The 20083-nt window shown below is 36.0% G+C and overlaps 1 protein-coding gene across 7 annotated transcripts in view; it reads left to right on the forward strand.

Moving 5' to 3' along the window:
• CNTN3 (contactin 3) overlaps positions 1-20083 on the forward strand; it is a 342830-nt gene that overhangs the window by 143497 nt on the left and 179250 nt on the right. For all 7 annotated transcript variants that reach the window (XR_008615747.1, XR_008615748.1, XM_007100371.4 and 4 more), the window contains exon 4: positions 1371-1546. Coding sequence is in view for 5 of the 7 variants with exons in the window: in XM_007100371.4 (XP_007100433.2) it covers positions 1371-1546 (176 nt within the window). In the remaining 2 variants the exon portion in view is untranslated. The remainder of the gene's footprint in view (positions 1-1370; positions 1547-20083) is intronic.

The raw sequence follows: 20083 nt of genomic DNA on the forward strand, positions 1-20083 counted from the left end.
GCACGAACCCGTGTCCCCTGCCTCGGCAGGCGGACTCTCAACCACTGCGCCACCAGGGAAGCCCTAATACATTCTTAATATTACTTAATATGTTTTAAAACTTTATATACATGGTATCACATTGCACTGTAAAAAATGTTTTCACCTTTGTAAGACTTTTCTATGTTTGCAAAAGCTCATACATTTTCACAGCTATATAATATTTCATTTAACTTTATGTGCTTTGGTTTGTGATAATGTTCACGTTTCACCTCTTTTTATGCTTTCACAATATTACTATTTCCAGGTTAAATATTTGATATATTAATACAATTTTTATATGACCCATGACATGGTTAAAGACCTCTGGGCTAGAATTCAAATGGGTACTAGTTCTGATCCAGTAATTAATAGTTTGGGGAGAGTTGCAAACTCACTCAGCTGTTTTATTGAAATCCTCATCTGTGAAATGGTCATTTTATTAACCACTTTCTCAGAGTTATTATGAAAAGCAATTGAGATTGTTGCCATAATACTCTAAAATTTATAGAACGGATACCACTGTAATTTTATTATAAAAATCAAGTCCTCTAAGAGACAGATGGCTTAATTTATACAATGGATGTGTTCTTGAGATTGTGCGATATTTAATGAGTTTTTAAAGGTAATAATCTACTTGGATGTGTCAGGTGTGCTTGCTGTTTAAAAAATCCTGGTTTTTCTGTTTGAAAACTCTTGTTTAAAAACCAGCTTCTTTCTTTTTTTCTTTTGGCTTCCCATTGATAAATATGGCTCTGGGGTTAGTGCCTTTACTGTTTCCGACCCCCTAGGTGGCATTTAGGATCTTTTACCACAGTGTACCATTTAGTAAATATCACTGTGATGGCTTAGAAGAGCGGAGGGCCTCGGGGACAGGTATTTACTCAGACAAATTGAAATGGATAGTTGAGCACTTACCCAATTAATTTATTAAATGTGCTCAGTCTGGATAAATCAAAGAAATGTGCTCTTTTCCCCCTTCATCGGCAGCATGAGACTGGCCTGAAGTATATGAGATAATTACCTCAACTTTCTACTTCATCTTTGTCTATACAGACCAAGCCTAATTTTCCCCCTAGTGAACAAACTAAATTATTCTCACCTCTTCAGAAAATCTTGAAAAATCTTTAGCTTTTAGATGCTACTCTCTTGTGCTTTCTACTATAATTTAACCTTTTGTTTCTGATAACAAAACTTAGGCATGTTTGATTTTTCAATTATGTAATAATTGAATGATCTATTTGTTGCCTTTCATTTATAAGAGAGCTGATGTTTAAAGTAGATCATATAATGCAGATTTTTAAAAAAGTTTAAATATACTAAGGGGAAAATCCTGGACATTTGTTTTACAGATGGCAGCTGAATGGAAGCGATATTAATCTCAGTATGGAGTATCGTTATAAGTTGAATGGAGGAAATCTTGTGGTTATTAACCCCAACAGAAATTGGGATACAGGAAGTTATCAATGTTTTGCAACAAATTCAGTTGGAACAATTGTCAGCAGAGAAGCTAAACTCCAGTTTGCCTGTAAGTATATGTTCACACATACAAGTCCAACTTTTAAAAATATATAACTGAATTTGTGTGGTCATTTCGGATTTCAGAAACAGTATGTGGAATTTATTAATTAAGGAAATAGGTTGAGAAATTAATTTAATACGATTTTTTGGATCTCTATATACTGTACAAATCAGAGTTTAAAATGTGTGTGTATGTGAATGTGGGTGTATGTGAATGTGGGTGTATGTGTGTGTGTTATCTGTTTTACTATTTTGTAAGGATTCTGTTTAGGGGAGGAAAAAGAATCTAGTTAAGGATGTGTTTATTCATTGGTTACTCTGTGCTTTGTACTATGTTAGAACTGAAACGCATATGAACGAATTGTCAGACATGACCTTTGTTCTGGCAGAACATTGAAATTAGAGAATTACATCTAACAAATCTGAAAATATAAAGGAACAAAGACAGTGAGAAAGAAAAGAATGTGACATATCTTTGACCTCCACTGCAGTTTTGCCCGGCTCATAATGACCTTCAACACAGGCCCCCACTGAGGCCTGGCTCTGGAAGCCAAGTTTGTACCTTGTTAATTGGACCAGGGTGAACCCATGTCCCATCCCATCCTGAGAAAACCACATGCTTTGTAGCAGGGAACTTAGAATTGGAACCAGAGACCTAATTTAGTGTTTATCTTCCTGATATATCTTTTGACTATTTTCTACTTTTTGTTTCTTCTTACTAGTCTCTCTTCCTTTGTTTTTGTTGTATGTTTCATATATAATGCATATCAGCATTACCTTGGGTCTAAGATTTCTTTTAGTTCTTTACACCTCAATTATTCTGAAATTAGAATGCAAATGTTCTTATAATGTGGTAGTAGTCTCCCCCAACTGCCACAGACCATTAATAAATTGATGATGTGTCATTTAATGCGTGGCTTATTCTATTGCTTCTGTTTTTATAATGGCAATGGTTGGTTTTGTTCCTGCCATTATATTCTGTGTGTTCCGTTTTTCAAATTTCCTTGCTCTTTCTTCTGCTTCCTCTGTTTCTTTTCCGTCTATGAACAGGTTTTTTTTGTTTTTTTTTTTAACCTGTATGTTTCCTGGGCATTTTGATAGCTATATGTCATATTTATATTACACAAGTTTAAGTTTACCTTTTAGTTTATAAAATTACTTTTTAATTTATAAAAGTTTACTTCTCTAGTAGCCAGAATTTTAAATTTAAATTATTTTTTCAGAGTCCCCCCATTTTAAACAATTAGTTTAGTTCCTTTTTTTCCTACTGTATACCTCACAGTCATAGTGACTTCCATGTTTATTGATTTCAATTGTTATTACATCATTTTACTAAATATATATTATGGTGTGTATGTGTATATGGTACTATTTATATATGCAGGTATGTGTATGTATAGAGTAAATATAAATAATATTCTCCTCATGAATAATTTTATATGTGTATATTGTCTTTAACTGTATCTATGTTTCACCTGGCTATGATGCCAGCCACAAGACTTTTCCCATTCTTGTCTTATTTTTTTTACTTTCTCAATTTTTAGATTTTTGGAACAATTAATCGGTTACACCTAAAAACGTAACATATTTCATCCTCTTGCATCTTAAAAAATTTCATTATATTGCCTTAAATATGAAGACACCTTCTGATTGGTACAATGTTGGATCCCGAAACTCTTTATCAAAGAATTCAAAGTGTGTTGCTCTGTTGTCTTCTGGAATTAGTGTTGCTGAACAGAAGTCTGGGATCAGACTAATTTCTGTTTCTTGGGAGCTTACCACCACCTCCTTTTTTTGTTGTAATTATTTCTTGTTTCTCTTGGTTGACTATGGGATAAATTTTTCTTCATTCTTTTAGCTAAAAACATATATATATATATAAACATATATATAAAAAGATAAATATATTTATATTTCCAGCATACAGATGGGTTTAGATCTCTTTTTTAATTTGCTTTGCTTACAACTTGAAAAATTATTTTATTATATCGATACTTAGACATCTCATACACAATTCAGGAAATTTTCCTGCATCTTTTAGTTGTATGTTTGATTTATTTATATTTTTAAAAGGATTGAAAGGGATTATTTTTGTCCCATTTTTGGAAATGCTATTTATTTCAGGTTGTTCTTTCCTATGAATTTCTGTTGCTGATTGATTGAAGCCACATCTATTTGTTTGTATTATTCTGAAGGTATAGGCAGTTTTCTGAAATGCTGTTTTGGATCTTAGAGGCAGTCTTTCCTCCTACTTCCATTTGATGTTTCCATTTTTATGCTTACTACTTTTAATAGGTTCTAAAGCAAATTTTGTCCAAACTCAGCCTTTGTCAACACATGTCAGTCGATTACCCTGATTTTGCTTTCTTTGCCACATGCAGGGATCAGATTTACTTCTCTGATCTATAGGGGAATGTGAAGTTTCCAGTCTAATTGCCTATTCCCCGGAGTCTTTCACAAAATACATTATTCCTCTTAAGCAGTGCTATTTTTCTACTACAGATCCCTGATGCCCTCTAATACCTGAAGAAGTATCATTAGCTTATAGGTTTTTCCTCAGTCTTTTCTTCCTGGAGAGAGTGGCTTCTTTGCAAATACTTCTAAAGTTATATCATGTCTCTTGCAGTCTGCCCCTGCTTCCTGGCCAGAACATTATAGGCAAAGTGGGATAAAGTTGTTGAGTCTGGGATTTTATTTTACCCTATTTACGAGCTAATAAGCTAGGCTGCTACTCTTCCATGGATGCTAGCAGAAGACATGATATTCCTGGGTCAGTAACAAAGAGCTTCAAAGAGCTTTATTACTCACAGCATCGCAAGCACCACGCTTCAGTTCCCCTCGCCCCCAAGTCCCGCGGAAGTGATATGATTTAGCCAGGAGAGATGCTACACCCGCAGCTGAGGAACACTGATATTAGTGAATCCATCTCTTTTATAGCAGGGAGTAAGCAAGCCTGCTCGTTGTCCTAGAGGGAGAGCTTGTCTTATCCCTCCTGGTCGGTCTCTGAAAACACATCCCTGAGAAAAGGAGTGACCGGGCCTTTCATTCTTGGCACATCCAGAAACACTTAACAGGAAGCTAAGAGCACATAGTGAGTGGATTGCCTCTTCCAACAAAAGTTTTTCATTTTTTTTTTTTTCATTTGGTGCTGTCCTTGAGTTTCTCTTTGGGGTGCGTCCTATCAGGATACATGTGATGAATAAGGCACAAAATATCTTCCTACCTTTGTTGTGAATTCTCTCTTTATACAGAAAACCCAGGATGTACCTACCATTTAGTCCCTTGTATTTCCCCACAGTCTACCTCGTCGGCCTCATAAGTTTTATTTACTCATATGCTTGGCATTTGATTGCTTTTGCAGTTTTTGATGTACATTGAGATGCTTCTGTTTTGCAATTTTTTTTTTTTGGCGTTTTCACAAGTGGTTTTTGGAAGTTACGAAGAGCAGTATTGGTTATTCTTAGCCTGATGCCACATTAAGCTGGAAATATAAAAAATGAATTTTTGAATTCATATGTTTGAGATATAGGTTTCTGGTAAAGAAACCAAAGAAGGTGACAAAAAACATGGAGGATATTTAATACATTAGAGATTCCAAATTACCAGGTATAAGAGAGCATTCCTTTAACTTGACAACCTTGAAGGGATGTAATACATCAACTGAAAGAAGGGGTTAATAAGAAGAGTCTTGTACTACTACATATACATCCTTCTAGGTGCTCCTGACTCCAGTTCAGGGGAACCGTGACTGTTTTTGCCGCAGGTAAGTAGATAATAAAGTGTTGTCATTGAAAAAATGTTCTAATTGTTCACTATAGCTATGTTTGCATGCTTAGTAATATTTCTTTGTTTCTGTCAGCCATGGAAAAACTACTTAAAATGTGCTTCATGGAGAAATGAGTAAATGACATTATCCTCAATGCACCACTTTTTTTTTTTTTAACATCTTTATTGGAGTATAACTGTTTTACAATAGTGTGTTAGTTTCTCCTTTACAACAAAGTGAATCAGTTATACATATACATATGTTCCCATATCTCTTCCCTCTTGCGTCTCCCTCCCTCCCACCCTCCCTATCCCACCCCTCTAGGTGGTCACAGAGCACCCAGCTGATCTCCCTGTGCTATGCGGCAGCTTCCCACTAGCTATCTAATTTACATTTGGTAGAATGCACCACTTTTAACACTGGTGAAAATCCAGTGAAATTTTATCTTAATTTTCAAGATGCTTAAAAAAAGTATTTGTAATTAAATGAAAGTGAAAAGCTCATTTATAGTTTAAGAAGCTTACTTTCTGTAGGCATTTTTTATTCCTTTTAACAGATTCTTTATGGAGCAATCACAAAATTTAGGGAGGGGGGAAGTTACATAAAATGATGCAATGTTTGAATTGTAGACATTTTCTCAATGATTTACTGTTACATTGCATGTGTATAATTTTTGAAGCTTGTTTAATATATTTGTAAGTGTTTTTGTCAGATTCTTAATTCCAACCACAAAAAGTGAGGGTAGTGCCTCCAAAACCCCAAATATCTTTGCTTTATTGATAATTAGTTTTACTTCTCTTATTCTTGAATTTCCTGTCCAGAATGTTTTTCTTTTAACCATTTTTGAGGTGCAATACATTTTTAATCATGAATTATATTAGACGTATAAATGGTATGGAGAAAAGTGTAAAGGATCTCTGTGTAGCCACCACTTATCTTAAGATTTAAAGATTCGAAGTACAATTAAAGCTACCTGATAACTCACCCTGATGACATTATCTTCTCTCTCTTAAGCTTCCTCTGAATAAGTGGCCCCTGTTCTGAATTATATGTGCTTTTATTATCCTTTGAATAAATATGTATGTGCTTCTAAGCAACATGTAAAATTGTTTTACCTTTTTCATTTCTTAAACTTTTATGTAATGACATCAGACAGCATTCCTACATCTACAACTTCCCCCCAACATTATAATTGTGAGTATCTGTTGATCTACGTCTTTGCCAACATTTGTTATTGTTCAGCATTTTAATTTGTGCAAATCTGGTGAATATAAAATTGTATTTTACTTTTTAATTTGCACTTTTATTTTTAAATTAAAATGTAATTTTGGTTTTAATTTGCATTTCTATAATTACAGTGAAGTTAAGCTCATTTTCATAGATTTGTTGACCATTTATGCTTCTGTTATCCAGATACTTTTTCACTGTATTGTAGTCTTTTTTTTTTAACTTAAGAGTTGTTTGTATACAAACAACTCTTAATTGGTGATTAATCCTTTGTCAGTTATATACATATCTTGTTTTTAGTGGCTTTTTTTTTTCCTTGATGGTGTCAAATGATAAGCAGATGTTCTTAATTTTACATTAAAGTATTGATCTTTTTATAGCTCATGTTGTCTCATGAGTTGTTTAAAATTTTTTCTTCCTTATTCTGAAATGGTAAAAACATTCTCCTAAATGTACTTATAAAAGTTTAATATTCTCCTCTTTACATTTAAGTCTTTAATTATCTGGAATTGAGTTTGTGTATCGTGTGAGGTAGAGGTACCGATTTATTTTATTCCAGGATGGGAAGTCAGCTTTACCAGCGTAATTGATGGATGAGGCCATTCTTAACCAACTCAAAAGCAGTGTGTGGTCATCATGTCTGGCTTCTTTGGGCTTTTGTGTTTGGAGAATCATATTATCTGCAAGCAGTGAGAGTTTTTGTGTTCTTATCAACCCTTGCTCCTTTTATATGTTTTACATGAGTGCACTTTCTCGAATGCAGTACAGTGTTGAATGGATATTTTGAGTGTGAATATCCCTATCCCTGTTTTGCTCTTGATTTTCAAGAGTGAATAAGATTAACATTTCACCATTTGGTACGTTTACTGTAGATTTTATTTTTATTTATTTTATTTTTTTGGCTGTGTTGCATCTTCCTTGCTGCGTGCGGGCTTTCTCCGGTTGCGGTGAGTGGGGGCTACTCTTCGCTGTGGTGCGCGGGCTTCTTATTGTGGTGGCTTCTCCCGCTGCGGAGCACAAGCTCTAAGTGCGTGGGCTTCTGTAGTTGTGGCTCTCGGGATCTAGAGCGCAGCCTCAGTAGCTGTGGTTCACGGGTTTAGCTGCTCCACGGCATGTGGGATCCTCCCGGACCAGGGCTCGAACCCTCATCCCCTGCCTTGGCAGGCAGATTCTTAACCACTGCGCCACCAGGGAAGCCCTACTATAGATTTAAAAGATACTCTTTCAAGTTAAGGCAGTTCTTCTTAAGTTAGTTTTTTTTTTTTTTTTAATCAGGGAATGCTTTATTCTTGTAAATGCTTTTCCTACTTTTACTGGGATATTCATGCTGTTTTTCTCCTTTAACCTGTTAATGCAGTGAACAGTAGTTCTTCTTAAGTTAGTTTTTTTTTTTTTTTTTAATCAGGAATGCTTTATTCTTGTAAATGCTTTTCCTACTTTTACTGGGATATTCATGCTGTTTTTCTCCTTTAACCTGTTAATGCAGTGAACAGTTTTTAGTATTAACCAAACTTCTCGTCCTGGTTTAGTTTCAACTTGGCTTTTGTGTAAGTTTTTTTTTTTTAATCGTTGGATGTTATCTGTTTTTCAATATTTCGTTTAGCATTTTGCATATATATCAATATAGGAGCTTTTCTTTTTGTTTTCTCTTCTCATACTATCCTTTTTTGGCTTTAGTATCAAAGTTATATTCGTCTCTATAAATGAGCTGGAGAGTACTCCTTATTTTATATTCCCTATAAAATTTTGAGAAATATTGGAATTATCTACTCCTTGAATAAAAAGTAGAACTTACAAATAAAACTATCTGGGTCTGGAGTTTTCATTCAGGAAATATTTTAACTATTGATTGAATCATTTGACTAGTTAATAGGACTAACCATATTGTCTCCTTTGTGAAAAATTGTGTTTTTTCCCTGGGAGTTGTATCCATTTTGTTTATGTTTTCTAATGTATTGGCAAAAAGTTGTTTCAAAGCATTTTCTCTTACTGTCCTTCTTGTCTGTGCCTTATCTATACATACATTCCCTGTTTCATTCTAACTATTATTTTAGTATCAAACTTGTCAGAACTTGATGTTGTTATTCCTTACCTTTGAATCTTTATATTATATTTCATTCATTTTACTCTTATGTTTATTGTTCTTCCCAGCTTCTTGGATTATTTTATTGTTCTTTTTTTAGTCCCTTAAGTTATATAGGTAACTCATTACCTTCCTACCTTTCTTTTGTCTGTTTTAAACATGTATAGCTTTAAATTTGCGTTCTGACATATAGCATGTTTATTATGGTTCAGTTCTATAAATGTTATGATTTCATTATGATTTTCTCTTGAATCCATGAGTTATCAGACATGTGTTTTTTAATTTCCAAACATATGGAGTTTTTCTAGTCATCTTTGGTTACTGATTTCTAACCTAGTGACCCATTGACCAGAGAAGTGTCCTCCTTATGTTCTTTGGGTTAAAGTTGGCAATTGTGTTGCTCACATCATATATATATTATTAATGATGCTTTATCTAATTAATCTATCAATTTCTCTCACAGTGATGGTGGATTTCTCAGTTTATTTAGTATTTCTATTTTGATTTTTGTAATTAGTAAATTATTGATGTATTGAGGTTTAGAATGGGTATATTTTTGGTCAAAATGAGGTGACTCGCTATCTCTAATAAAGCACTTTGCCTTCCAGTTTAAATATTAATATATTAATATGAAAATGTTAATATTTGTGTTCTTCTCTTTGGACTGATTGAGAATTTATTTCCCCCTGAGTAACATCACAAGTTATACACTCTATTTGTTTTCTTATAATAATTGCCCTAGAAATTTTAGTACACACATTTAACAAAGTCCAAATTTAATCAGTATCCCCAACAATAGAGGACTCTGCAGCATTTTAAACTGTAATTCCCTCCTCCAGAATACTGTACTATTGTTGTCCAGTAAGTTGTTGAATTTTTGTAACATCATGAATGAGATATTATTGGTATTGTTCCTTTTATCTTCTAGTTTTTCTTTTATATCTGAAATAATGTAAGTATGTGCAAACTTCTACGTATTTGGCGGTGTTTTGCTTGTTTTTAAGAAAAATGTCAGACTTCTGTCCATATTGTTTTTATTTCTCCTTTCCTAAAGGAAATTACTTTCAACTTTTTGACTGGCTCTTGATATTTACTTCAGTTTTTTAAATAACTTGCTTATTTGCTGCTTCTTGATTTTTCAGTTTTAAGCATTAATATTGGCCGTCAAATCTGGCAACTGATGCTATAACACTGTCATACCACCACCTTGCCACCACAGAAATGTGAGGTTGCTTTCTTATGAGGTTTATGAAGAAAACAGCATTTTAAAAGTCATGGCTCTTATAAAAACACAAAGTTAAAAATAGGGAAATCCACACTATATTCCACTTACTGTACTTTGACTGGATAGAGACTCAAGTGATGACAAGCCCGTTCCCCAACCCAATCCCCATCCAAACCTCCACAAAGAATAAACATTTCACCTGTCTCTGTTTGAAACTGAGGGAGCTGCGAAGAATCCAGTTGCCAAATGATTAACATTTGAATATACATTAATTCAGAGCATGTTATTACAGGATTTTATTGGGTCAAAATTTGAATTAGGTCAATATTCAGTGTTTACATTACTATGATTTTGCAAATGATATTCAGAGCTGACTTTTGTAGCAGACTATAATTATGATTGTTTTTCCTTCCGTGCATAATTTTCTTGTCCTTCAAATTAGGAACCTTATTTTTTAATTTCTTAATTTTCTGTAGTCTTATACTTATGTCATTCAAAATTTTGGCCAGTTTTCTGGAGGTCCTCTCAGATTTTGAGGGGCATCCGATATTCTGTCAGTTTTGCCTTCCTGGAGAAATCTGTCTTGCAGGTTTTGGGATGCTCCAGTTTAGATTGGTTTTCCTGCACATTAGGGGCAAAACTCTCTTTCCGGGATCTCCCTTCAGCTATATTCCACGTCCACCTCTTCCTTGTTCTTAGTGTTCATTGTCTTAGAGCACCATGTCCTCAAGTGTCCCAAGAAAGGATGAAGGCTAGCTATGATTGTTCTGGACCACGTGTTCTAAAAATCATACTGGCACACTTGATTGAGAGACTCAGCCTTGTAAATATATGATGTTAGAAGTCATTTTCCTTCAGAAACCTTAAGATAGTTCTCCTTGTTTCTTAGCATCCAGTGTTGCTGTTGAGAGATCTGTTGCCATTTTGATTCCTTATATAGAAGTACCTGTTTTTCTCTAGAGGAAGCTTGTGGGATATTTTCTTTGTCTCTAGTGTTCTGAAATTTCACAGTGATTTGATTTGGTATGTGTCAAATTTTATCTAACATCCTTGATACTCTCTGAGTCCTTATAGTTTGAGAACATGAGGCCTTTAGTTTTGAGAGCTTTTATGATTACCTCTCCCTGGTTTTCTCCATTTTCTTTTTGACATACATCATTATTTGCATTTTGGACCACCTAGGTTGGATTGCTTCTCTCCTCACTTTTCCCACCTCACCACTCCCCCACACACCTTCTATCCAAATTTTCTTCTTTTGACTCTTATCTCTGACTCTTGGTGAATTACTTCAACCATGTTTTGAACGCTTCTGTTGAGTTTTTGATACCAGCTGTCATGTTTACAACGTAAGAGACCTGTTCTCTAAATTGCCTCCTTGTATCTTATTCTAGTTTAGTAGTTTTATCCTTTCAGATCTATATGAAGATATGAAGGATGCTTTTCTTCCTTTACATTTTCTTCCCTAGGACAAACTTTTTTCCAGGTAGCTTCATTTCTATTTTATGCTGGATGGTTTCTGTGTTTCATATAAGAAATTTTTCACAGATATCTGGTAATCCTTGGTTGTTTGCACAGACTTAAAGAGTGGGAAACTAATAACCTAACAGAAATCTCCAGTTACTTGGCGGAACTTGTCATGATGAGGTTAACTATACTGTGGCTCATCTCATTGGGAATCCCTTAGTTTCAGTAGTTTTAGTTCTTCCCTTTGGGGCAGGTCATATTCCCCAGAGGAGAAAAGAGTCCAGACTTCCCTGTGGGTGGCAAAAGCCACCACTAGCCTTCTGGGAGCCTGGTGGGAGAAGAGGCCTAAGAGAGTGCAGCATCCAATGTGTATATATTTAGTTAATCCACCTGTTTCCTCACAATATCCTTTATAAACTCTGCCTAGTGACCTGTTGTCAAGACATCCTGTGTCTCACCCTCTTTAGAGAATAAGCCTCCTCTCTCCTGGTGTGGAGTGGCGCTCCCTGGGTATGTAGGTGGGACAGGGGATCTGGGTACCTAACCGTTGCTTCAAATTCCGACTTTTACCACCTCCTCCTCTTCATTTCCTCACTGTGAGTTTAAAAGACATCTTCCTCCATTATGCCAAGCCAGTCAACACCATCATTTCTGCTTTCTAGTTTCCAAAATTTTCTTGCAGTTTGCTCTTCTATTTTCCTGTCTTTGTGAGTGTGTGCCTTCAAAAAATATCGCTTTACTGCAGGTACATCTTACTTTGGGGAATATCTCAGAGGAAGAAAGGAAGTCTAGATGTGTGTGTTTGCCCTAGAAGACTTATTGTTATTTTGCATAATCAGTGTTTCTTTTTTTTTTTTTTTTTTTTTTTTTTTTTTTTTGTGGTATGCGGGCCTCCCCCTGCTGCGGCCTCTCCCGTTGCGGAGCCCGGACGCGCAGGCTCAGCGGCCACGGCTCGCGGGCCCAGCCGCTCCGCGGCACGTGGGATCCTCCCGGACCGGGGCGCGAACCCGGTTCCCCTGCATCAGCAGGCGGACGCGCAACCACCGCGCCACCAGGGAAGCCCCAATCAGTGTTTCTTTTAGATTTATCCACGTTTCCTGTTTCCTTTGTGCACCCTCGTTCATGCATCTGTGATCTTTGTTTTTGCCTCTTTTAGAAATTCATTTAGTGGGTTTCCATTGATGTGTCTCAGTACTGTTTTGGTTTTTTTTCCTCTTCTCCCCTTTGGTATGAGAGAGTGTGTTATTTGCCCTTATTCTTCCAAATATAATTCTGCTCTAAAACGTAGTGTTAAAGACATAGAGACTGGAGCCAGACTGCCTGGGTTTGAATCCCACCACTTAGCAGCCATGTGACTTTGGACAAATATTGAACCTCTCTGTGTTTCTGACTCTTCATCTGTAAATCAAAGGTAACAGTAGAATTTACTTCATCAGCTGTGAGCATTAAATGAGCTACAATATGTTAAGTATCTGGAACAGTGCCTGGCCCACAGTGCATGCCGTACAAGGATAAGCTGTTATCATATTTAAACAATTCTAAGCTATGATTCCCGAATCTCAAAATACACGTCTTATGGAAACTCTGAAAATTTCACAGCTGTTATCTCTTCCAGTTTTGTTTATCCCCATGCCTGTTCTTTACTCCTTCTGGTTTTCCTTTTTGAGTATATTTTGAAATTTCTCATTTCACCATGTCTGTTAACCTGTCTTTCATGTTTTTTATCTCCACTTACTTAGTTCTAGCGTGTGGTTCACTAATCTTTCATCTCCTCCTAATTTACTATTAAACGATCCTTTGAGTTGTTAATTCCAGTGATTACATTTTTCTTGTCTAGACATTCTGTCTGGTTCTTTTTCACATGTTCCTGTTCTCTCTTCAGAGCATCCTGTTTTTGCTGATGGTTTGACACCCAACCCCATTTTTTATTACTTTGCTTAATTGTTTAAAGTTTACTTAGGTATTCTTTCATAATGTTGTTCTATAAGCTCAGGATATCATTGATGTTAGTCTGTTGACTCTCATTTGTAGTATATATTAGCATTTTTTGTAATGTTTGATGTGACTCTGTTCTTTAAGAGAATTTCCGCCTCCCATGCCAATGTGAGATTCTTCTTAGCCTTGGTTGAAGAAGTGTCCATATCCAACAGCTTTTATGGCTTTCTCCAGGAACCAGGGATATAACCAACCTGGGAAGTATATTACGTTAATATATTGGCTCAGTGTAGCCCCCGTGTAGAGTCAATTTTTCTTATCAGTCACCAATAAAACTGAATTAGCAAATACTGCACTATCGCTTTTAGGAAATACAGGGTTAGCAGGTTCCTGAAAACTTCTGGTCATGAGGTTTTTGTCCACCACTCGATACATAACCTTGTTTTGTGGATGTTTCTGTTTAAAGGCATCTTATGTAATACACATTGTTGATTTGCTAACATTAACCACATGGTCAAGAACTCTGCAACTCATGCCTGAAGGAAGCTTATCTAACATGTGTTTTCTCCATAAAGCCCAGCACAGCCTCTTTGTGCTTGAGAACATTAGGTAGCATTTCAGCACTGTGCTTGGAGTCCGATTTAAATAGCACTAAAATGCAAAAAAAAAAAACAAAAAAAAGGCACTAATATACAGCAAAAAGGATCTTGTTTACAGTCCGAGAGATGAAACAAGAAGGCAGAGCTTTGCTTTATTCAACCTCAGCTGGAAACGTGTGTGTGGGATGACACATTTTTCACCATTTTGAGCATATCTGAGAATGACCACAAAAGTGCCACCAATATTGATTCAGGTCTTTACAAATGCATTTTAGGGAGTAGGTGAATTCACAAATATGAAATCCACAAATAATGAGCATCGATTATATGTTAAATACCTATGAGACCCCAAATCATGTGAGGTATAGGCCCCCCATCATGAATTCTTCATTGAAATATCTGCTCCTTCCAAATCTCCCACCTCACCACAATCTCACTCCAAGGAGAAAAAAAGATGGACAAACTAACTCCCTAGCCTTCTCCCTCGGTCCATGGGTGAGTTTAAGCAAGAGTGCAGCCCTTTAGGCATGCAGCTGTGTGCAAAAGGGCTCATTTTCAAATGTCTGTTTCCTAAGCCTAGGACCTCCACGTCTCCTGTTTCCACAAGGGCAATTCAACCTAAGATACCAGATTGGCGAGTCTGATCTGCCGTTCCCCACACCCTCATTCCACTGTCCCAGCTGCCACAGCATAGGCTCTAGAATTAACTGTTCTGCTTTGCAGCTTACTTTGCTCAGCTATGCTATGCTTTCAACTAAATTTTTGTTATATTTTAACCAGCCTTGCAAAGCAATTTGTGGAACTCGAAGTCTCTTACCATTTTTTGTGCTTCTTTATATTTCTATTAAGTTTGATTACTTAGGAAGATAACGTTCATCACTGATGCCAGCTTTGTGTAAGCAATAAGGAGTAGTGAGGTCTGGGAAGGACCAGAGACGATGGCGTGCTTTTCCTATAGGGGGCGCTCACTGTGCCGCTGCCCAGGTTTTGTAGACACTCATTCAGTATTCATGAGTGAAACACTGAATGAGAAATGCAGCAACTGTGTTACTGTTGGGTTGCACCCTGCAGGTGTACAGGCCCTGTGCTTGCCCAGCTTCAAGACCGAAGAAAGAGCCGGGAGTCAGCGACAGAGACATCAGTGGTTTAATGGATGGGGGATCTTACATGTCTGCGGCAAGGTCCTGGAGAGACACCCCACCGTGTGCTGTGGACAGCGGGCAGGACATGGCGGCAGTCTTCGCTCCTGGGGGGAAGAGGAGATTGCCAGTCATAGGGGGAATTGAGGTCCAGTTGGCTCATTGGTTACCAGGGAAACTAGGAGAGGGGTAAGCCCCTCACCAGGCCCTTTGATAAGAACAAGGACTAGGTGGGGCCTGGAGCAAGTATGTAGGGAGATCAGTCAGGTGAGTAGGGTATAGGTGAAGCAGGCACTGGTCAAGCAGGGGATGTACAGAGAGCAAGGAAACAGCCGTCTTGGGTGGCCTGATAATACAGTTACCAAAGCTAATCACTTTTCAGGATAATGCAGAATCCATTATTTATATACAGTGCTTGATGTTTTACATATTAGAGACTAAACTTAATTTTAATGTAAACACTGCATGGGTCAACCCTATCTGCAGCAATCAGGTCTGAAGGCAAGATACAGCCCAGGGGTCACCATTATTGACCTCCGACCTAGATGTTGAGAACAGATACACTATGAAATTAAAAGGACTACACTGGATTATGAATGATCCTACCTCCTTCTCAGAAGATATGTAAGAGCACATCTATTAAGCCCAAAGTTTCTTTTTCCTCTTTTCAATTCCCTTTTAGCTGCTGTCTGTTTTGCAATCTTTGTATAAAACAGAAATTGACCGTATTGCCCCTACAAAGGGTTACTCTTTCTTCTACTAGCAGAGGGGTTGTAACATTATTCAGTTTTCTTAAATTTTAATCTTTAAAAGCACATGGAGACTTAGACAAATAAGTATGAAGAAAGGTTAAAGAAATGCAGAAATTTTTAAGGATGAATCCCAGAGTGGCTGGCTGTATCTGAAAAGAAAAATTACTAAAGACTAATTAGCTAAAATTGTTCTGTTATCATTAGTAGGAGCTTAGTTTGCTGTGAGTTATAGGCAGTGCTATTTCTCATAACTAAATAGTGCAGCTAAAAACATAAATTTCATCTTTGAACATAATGACTTAGACGAAGTCCAAAGCTGCTTAGCTCTGATGGTGCAACAACAGTTAAATTTCAAACAAAAGGCTGTAACTTTATCAGTACACTATTCATCTGTATGAATTTGGAAAACAAAACAAAACTTTTTGTCAAACACAATACTTTTCAACCTAGTCACATAGGAAGGTTGTGATGTTAAAACTAAGATTCTATAGAAGCCAACATTTTTTTTCAAGTAACTGCTCAGTCTGTGTGTTTATGCTTTTCAGTATAAATGGAATATGTTTGCTGTTTGCCTTTTGACTCAAAAATATTTTAGTTTGTAAAATAACTGCAGCTGTCTTAGGATATTCATTGTACGACAATATACTGTTTCACAAAGTTACTACAGCACTTAACAGTCCCACCAGGTTCCAGTTTTTTAAGGTTCCAATTTTTCCCATGCTAGCCAACATTTGTTATATTTGTCCTTTGGATTAAAACCGTCTTAGTGGGTATGAAGTGATATCTCACTGGTTTTGATTTGCATCTCCCTGTTTAATGATTTGAACATGCTTTCATGTATTTATTGGCCATTTCTCTGTTTTGGAAAAAGGTCTGTTTATATCCTTTGCTCATATTCTAATTGGGTTATTTTTCTTTTATTACTAAGTTGTAAAAATGCTTTATACATTCTAGATGCAAGTACTTTGTCAGATTCATGCAAATGTTTCCTAACATTCTGTTGGTCAGATGAGTTGTTTTTTGTTGGTTTTTTTTTGCATTATGCGGGCCTCTCACTGTTGTGGCCTCTCCCGTTGCGGAGCACAGGCTCCGGACGCGCAGGCCCAGCGGCCATGGCTCACGAGCCTAGCCGCTCCGCGGCATGTGGGATCCTCCCAAACCGGGGCACGAACCCGTATCTCCTGCATTGGCAGGCGGACTCTCAACCACTGCGCCACCAGGGAAGCCCGGTCAGATGAGTTTTTGAGTCACCTCTTTAAATCCCTGGGGTCAGTGGTAGAAATGTGTGATTAACATGCTGAAAAGGCTGAGGGTCATCCAACAGGGTTAAGATGAAACACTATAGGTACTATACTAATCACACCAATGTGACAGGGTAGAATTAATCCAAGATTAGAAGTTGAAGATCTTGGTTCTAGTTCTGGCTCAGGCACTAAATGCGAGTCATTTCACCTCCCTGGGCTTCAATTGCTTTATTTGTAAGGAAGAATTTAGCACCTAAAAGACTGTCCTTTCTACCATTGCATGATTCTAAGTTTAGAAGTTAAGCTGAACAGAATAAACCTAGGTTTCCTTTCAAGGCAAAGATTCTAACTTTAAGACTTTGAACCAACTGAGAGCTTTGGATGGAATATCTTTTTTCCTCCTGTTTTATTGAGAATTCTCCAAATATCAAAGTTCAACAATGGTCCTCAGAATCCCCTTTTGCCTTTCTCCCTTCCAGGGAGTCCTTGTTGAAACTAACAACTAAATGACAGGCTTGTAAACTCTGTTTCTATAAAATGATATAATTTACAATTTAGAGAGTATTGTTAAACTCCTCTAGTATCTGTGGTCTGAAAGAGACTCATCTGTCGTGTGGATGTTGATTATTGGGAGTGGCCCTTGTTTGCTATAACCACAGGGTTGTTATTCTGATACCTCCCTTTCTGTGTTGAAATATAGTAGCATTCATGGAAATCCAGTTGATTGTTAATGTGTTTTTCTTTCTTCTTTTTTTTTGCTTTTTCCCCGGCTGTGATTTTTGTGTTTTCCAGATGGTTTTGGCTAATGCCATCATTAAAAATTTGATCATTTAATTCTGTGAATTCAAATAGGTCATTTCCCTCAGACATGTTGGTATTAGAATGGAGCCATCTCCATCAATATGGGCCAATTGCTGGATATTATATGAAATTCATTAAGTTAGACTCTGGTAATGGCGAAAATATATCTCATATGTGAGCATCTAAAAGATTTCTGATCTCTTAATTACATGTACATTTTAGTTTTTATTACATTTCTTTAAAAAAGAATTTAGATCGCCTTTAATATTAAGCCTTGGCTGCATTTTAGCCCTCTTCCCTTTTCTGTCTGTTATCCGTCATGGAAAACTTGTAGACTTAAGATTTTGCTTGAGTAGCAATAACATTTTATTTTAACTTCCTACAAATATTTTAAAATAGAAAACATGTTGTATATATCATTGTAGGGATCAAAGAAAGAATGTTGATTAGCTTTTTATGAAGCTGATTCAGACTGCTTTCAAATTGAAAACAATTATATATATGTATACAGTTATATTTATACACATATATATGTAAACATACACACACACACACACACACACACACACACACACTCACACACATATTAAATTCGTCTTATCAGAGTCCAGTATCCCAGAGATTTGGAAATTTCCCTAAGCTGGCAACATCATCAGCCCATTTGGCCCTTTGATTAACTGGCCTTCTTTCATATGGATTTTCTTCTGTTCCAATACAATGCCATTACAGTAGAAGTAGATTGGATGCTTCTCAGGCTAGATCAGTTTTATTTCCTTGAACCTCAGAAAAGTTCTTGCTTAGAAGTCATCTGCTTGTTGTTTTGTTTTACTATCCTTCTTTGGTCACTGTAGAAGTGTGCCTTTATTGCTGCTCTGTTGGGAATTTTCTTTTTTTTTTAATCACTTCTTCTTAAGGACTCTAAAAGCAATTTCTTGTCTATAACAGAACTGTTATGGCTTGTCTGTGAAAGAAAGTGTTGCCTGGTGAAGGAAGCAGCTGCTTGGGTGGTATATTTAAAGTTAAAATCATATAGCTTGTGAAAAGGCTAGAATTGAACTCAACCCTTTAATTTAGGATAAGACACTATTATATGTATATGGTATTTTATAGTGTATCTTGTACCATAATTTTTAGGCTGTTGTATTCTCCTGCTGTAACATGCTAAAAATATTCTGTAATTTCTTCTTCTGCAGGAGCATCTATTTAATTGAGTCCTGGTTTAATGCTCATCCATTATACTGCTGTGATTCTATTTTGCAGATGTCAGAAAATATCTTGAAAGTCATACCTGAAATCCTGTAACTTTCAGAGTAATGATCTCTTTTAGAGGATTTTTCTCTCTCTTCTTCCCCCTTTCCCTTTTTTTTGTTCAATTTGGAGTTATGGCTTTAAAAATCAAACTAGCTTTTATAAACATATAACTTCACTTTACATCTTTTCATTATTCTGTGTTTGGTAAGGAATCTCTTGTCAGTTTTAAAATGATTTGATTTGCAAAAGACATACAAATATTATTTTTTTTCTTTTTGTGAATTGTCTCCCCTAATTCTTCTGTGATAAAGCAAAGAATATGCTACTCAAGAGTACATTATATCGTTCTTTACAATTGTTTGCTTATAAATTATACTTCAGAACTTTAATTTCAAAATCTCAAAGGACAGTACTTTATAAAATAGACTATTTCATCACTTCAGTGATTTGATTTGGTAAAGTTATTGATAAAAATTTCCCACCGTGAACACGAATCAGTTTTTCTTCTTTATATGTGTGGATTATGATTAACAGTGCTTTCTGTCACTTTCCCACTAAATTTGTATTCCTTTCTTCTCAAAAACACTAATATGCAATGATTTTAAGTCAATAGATAATATTCATTTCTTTAACATTTGTTTTTTATTCCTAATATCTTGATTATGACCTTGATTACCAAGTTCACATTTTTTAATAACTGCCTTCTCAAATTATTAAGTTTCTTTTAATGCATACACTAAGAATGTTTCCTAAAAATCTATATTTAGCTCCAGGTTGTTCAGTAGACAACTTATTAATAAAATGTCTCCCTCAACCCAGGATTTTTAGATAAATTTTCCTCCAACTCATCTAGGCTTGAATCTCCTTTCAGAATAGATATTAATGATAAGGCATATAATTATACATATTATAATTTATGTATCAAAATAGTTATGTCTCCTAATGCATAATAATAGTTACACAGCATACATTTTAGGAATTGATCTCAATTTCCTTGTTATATTTTTCTTTTTTCTTGACTATGAATATCTTTGTTATTCAGGTTTTAATTATGGATT

Source organism: Physeter macrocephalus, chromosome 18 (assembly GCF_002837175.3).
Source record: "Physeter macrocephalus isolate SW-GA chromosome 18, ASM283717v5, whole genome shotgun sequence".
NCBI lineage: Eukaryota > Metazoa > Chordata > Mammalia > Artiodactyla > Physeteridae > Physeter > Physeter macrocephalus.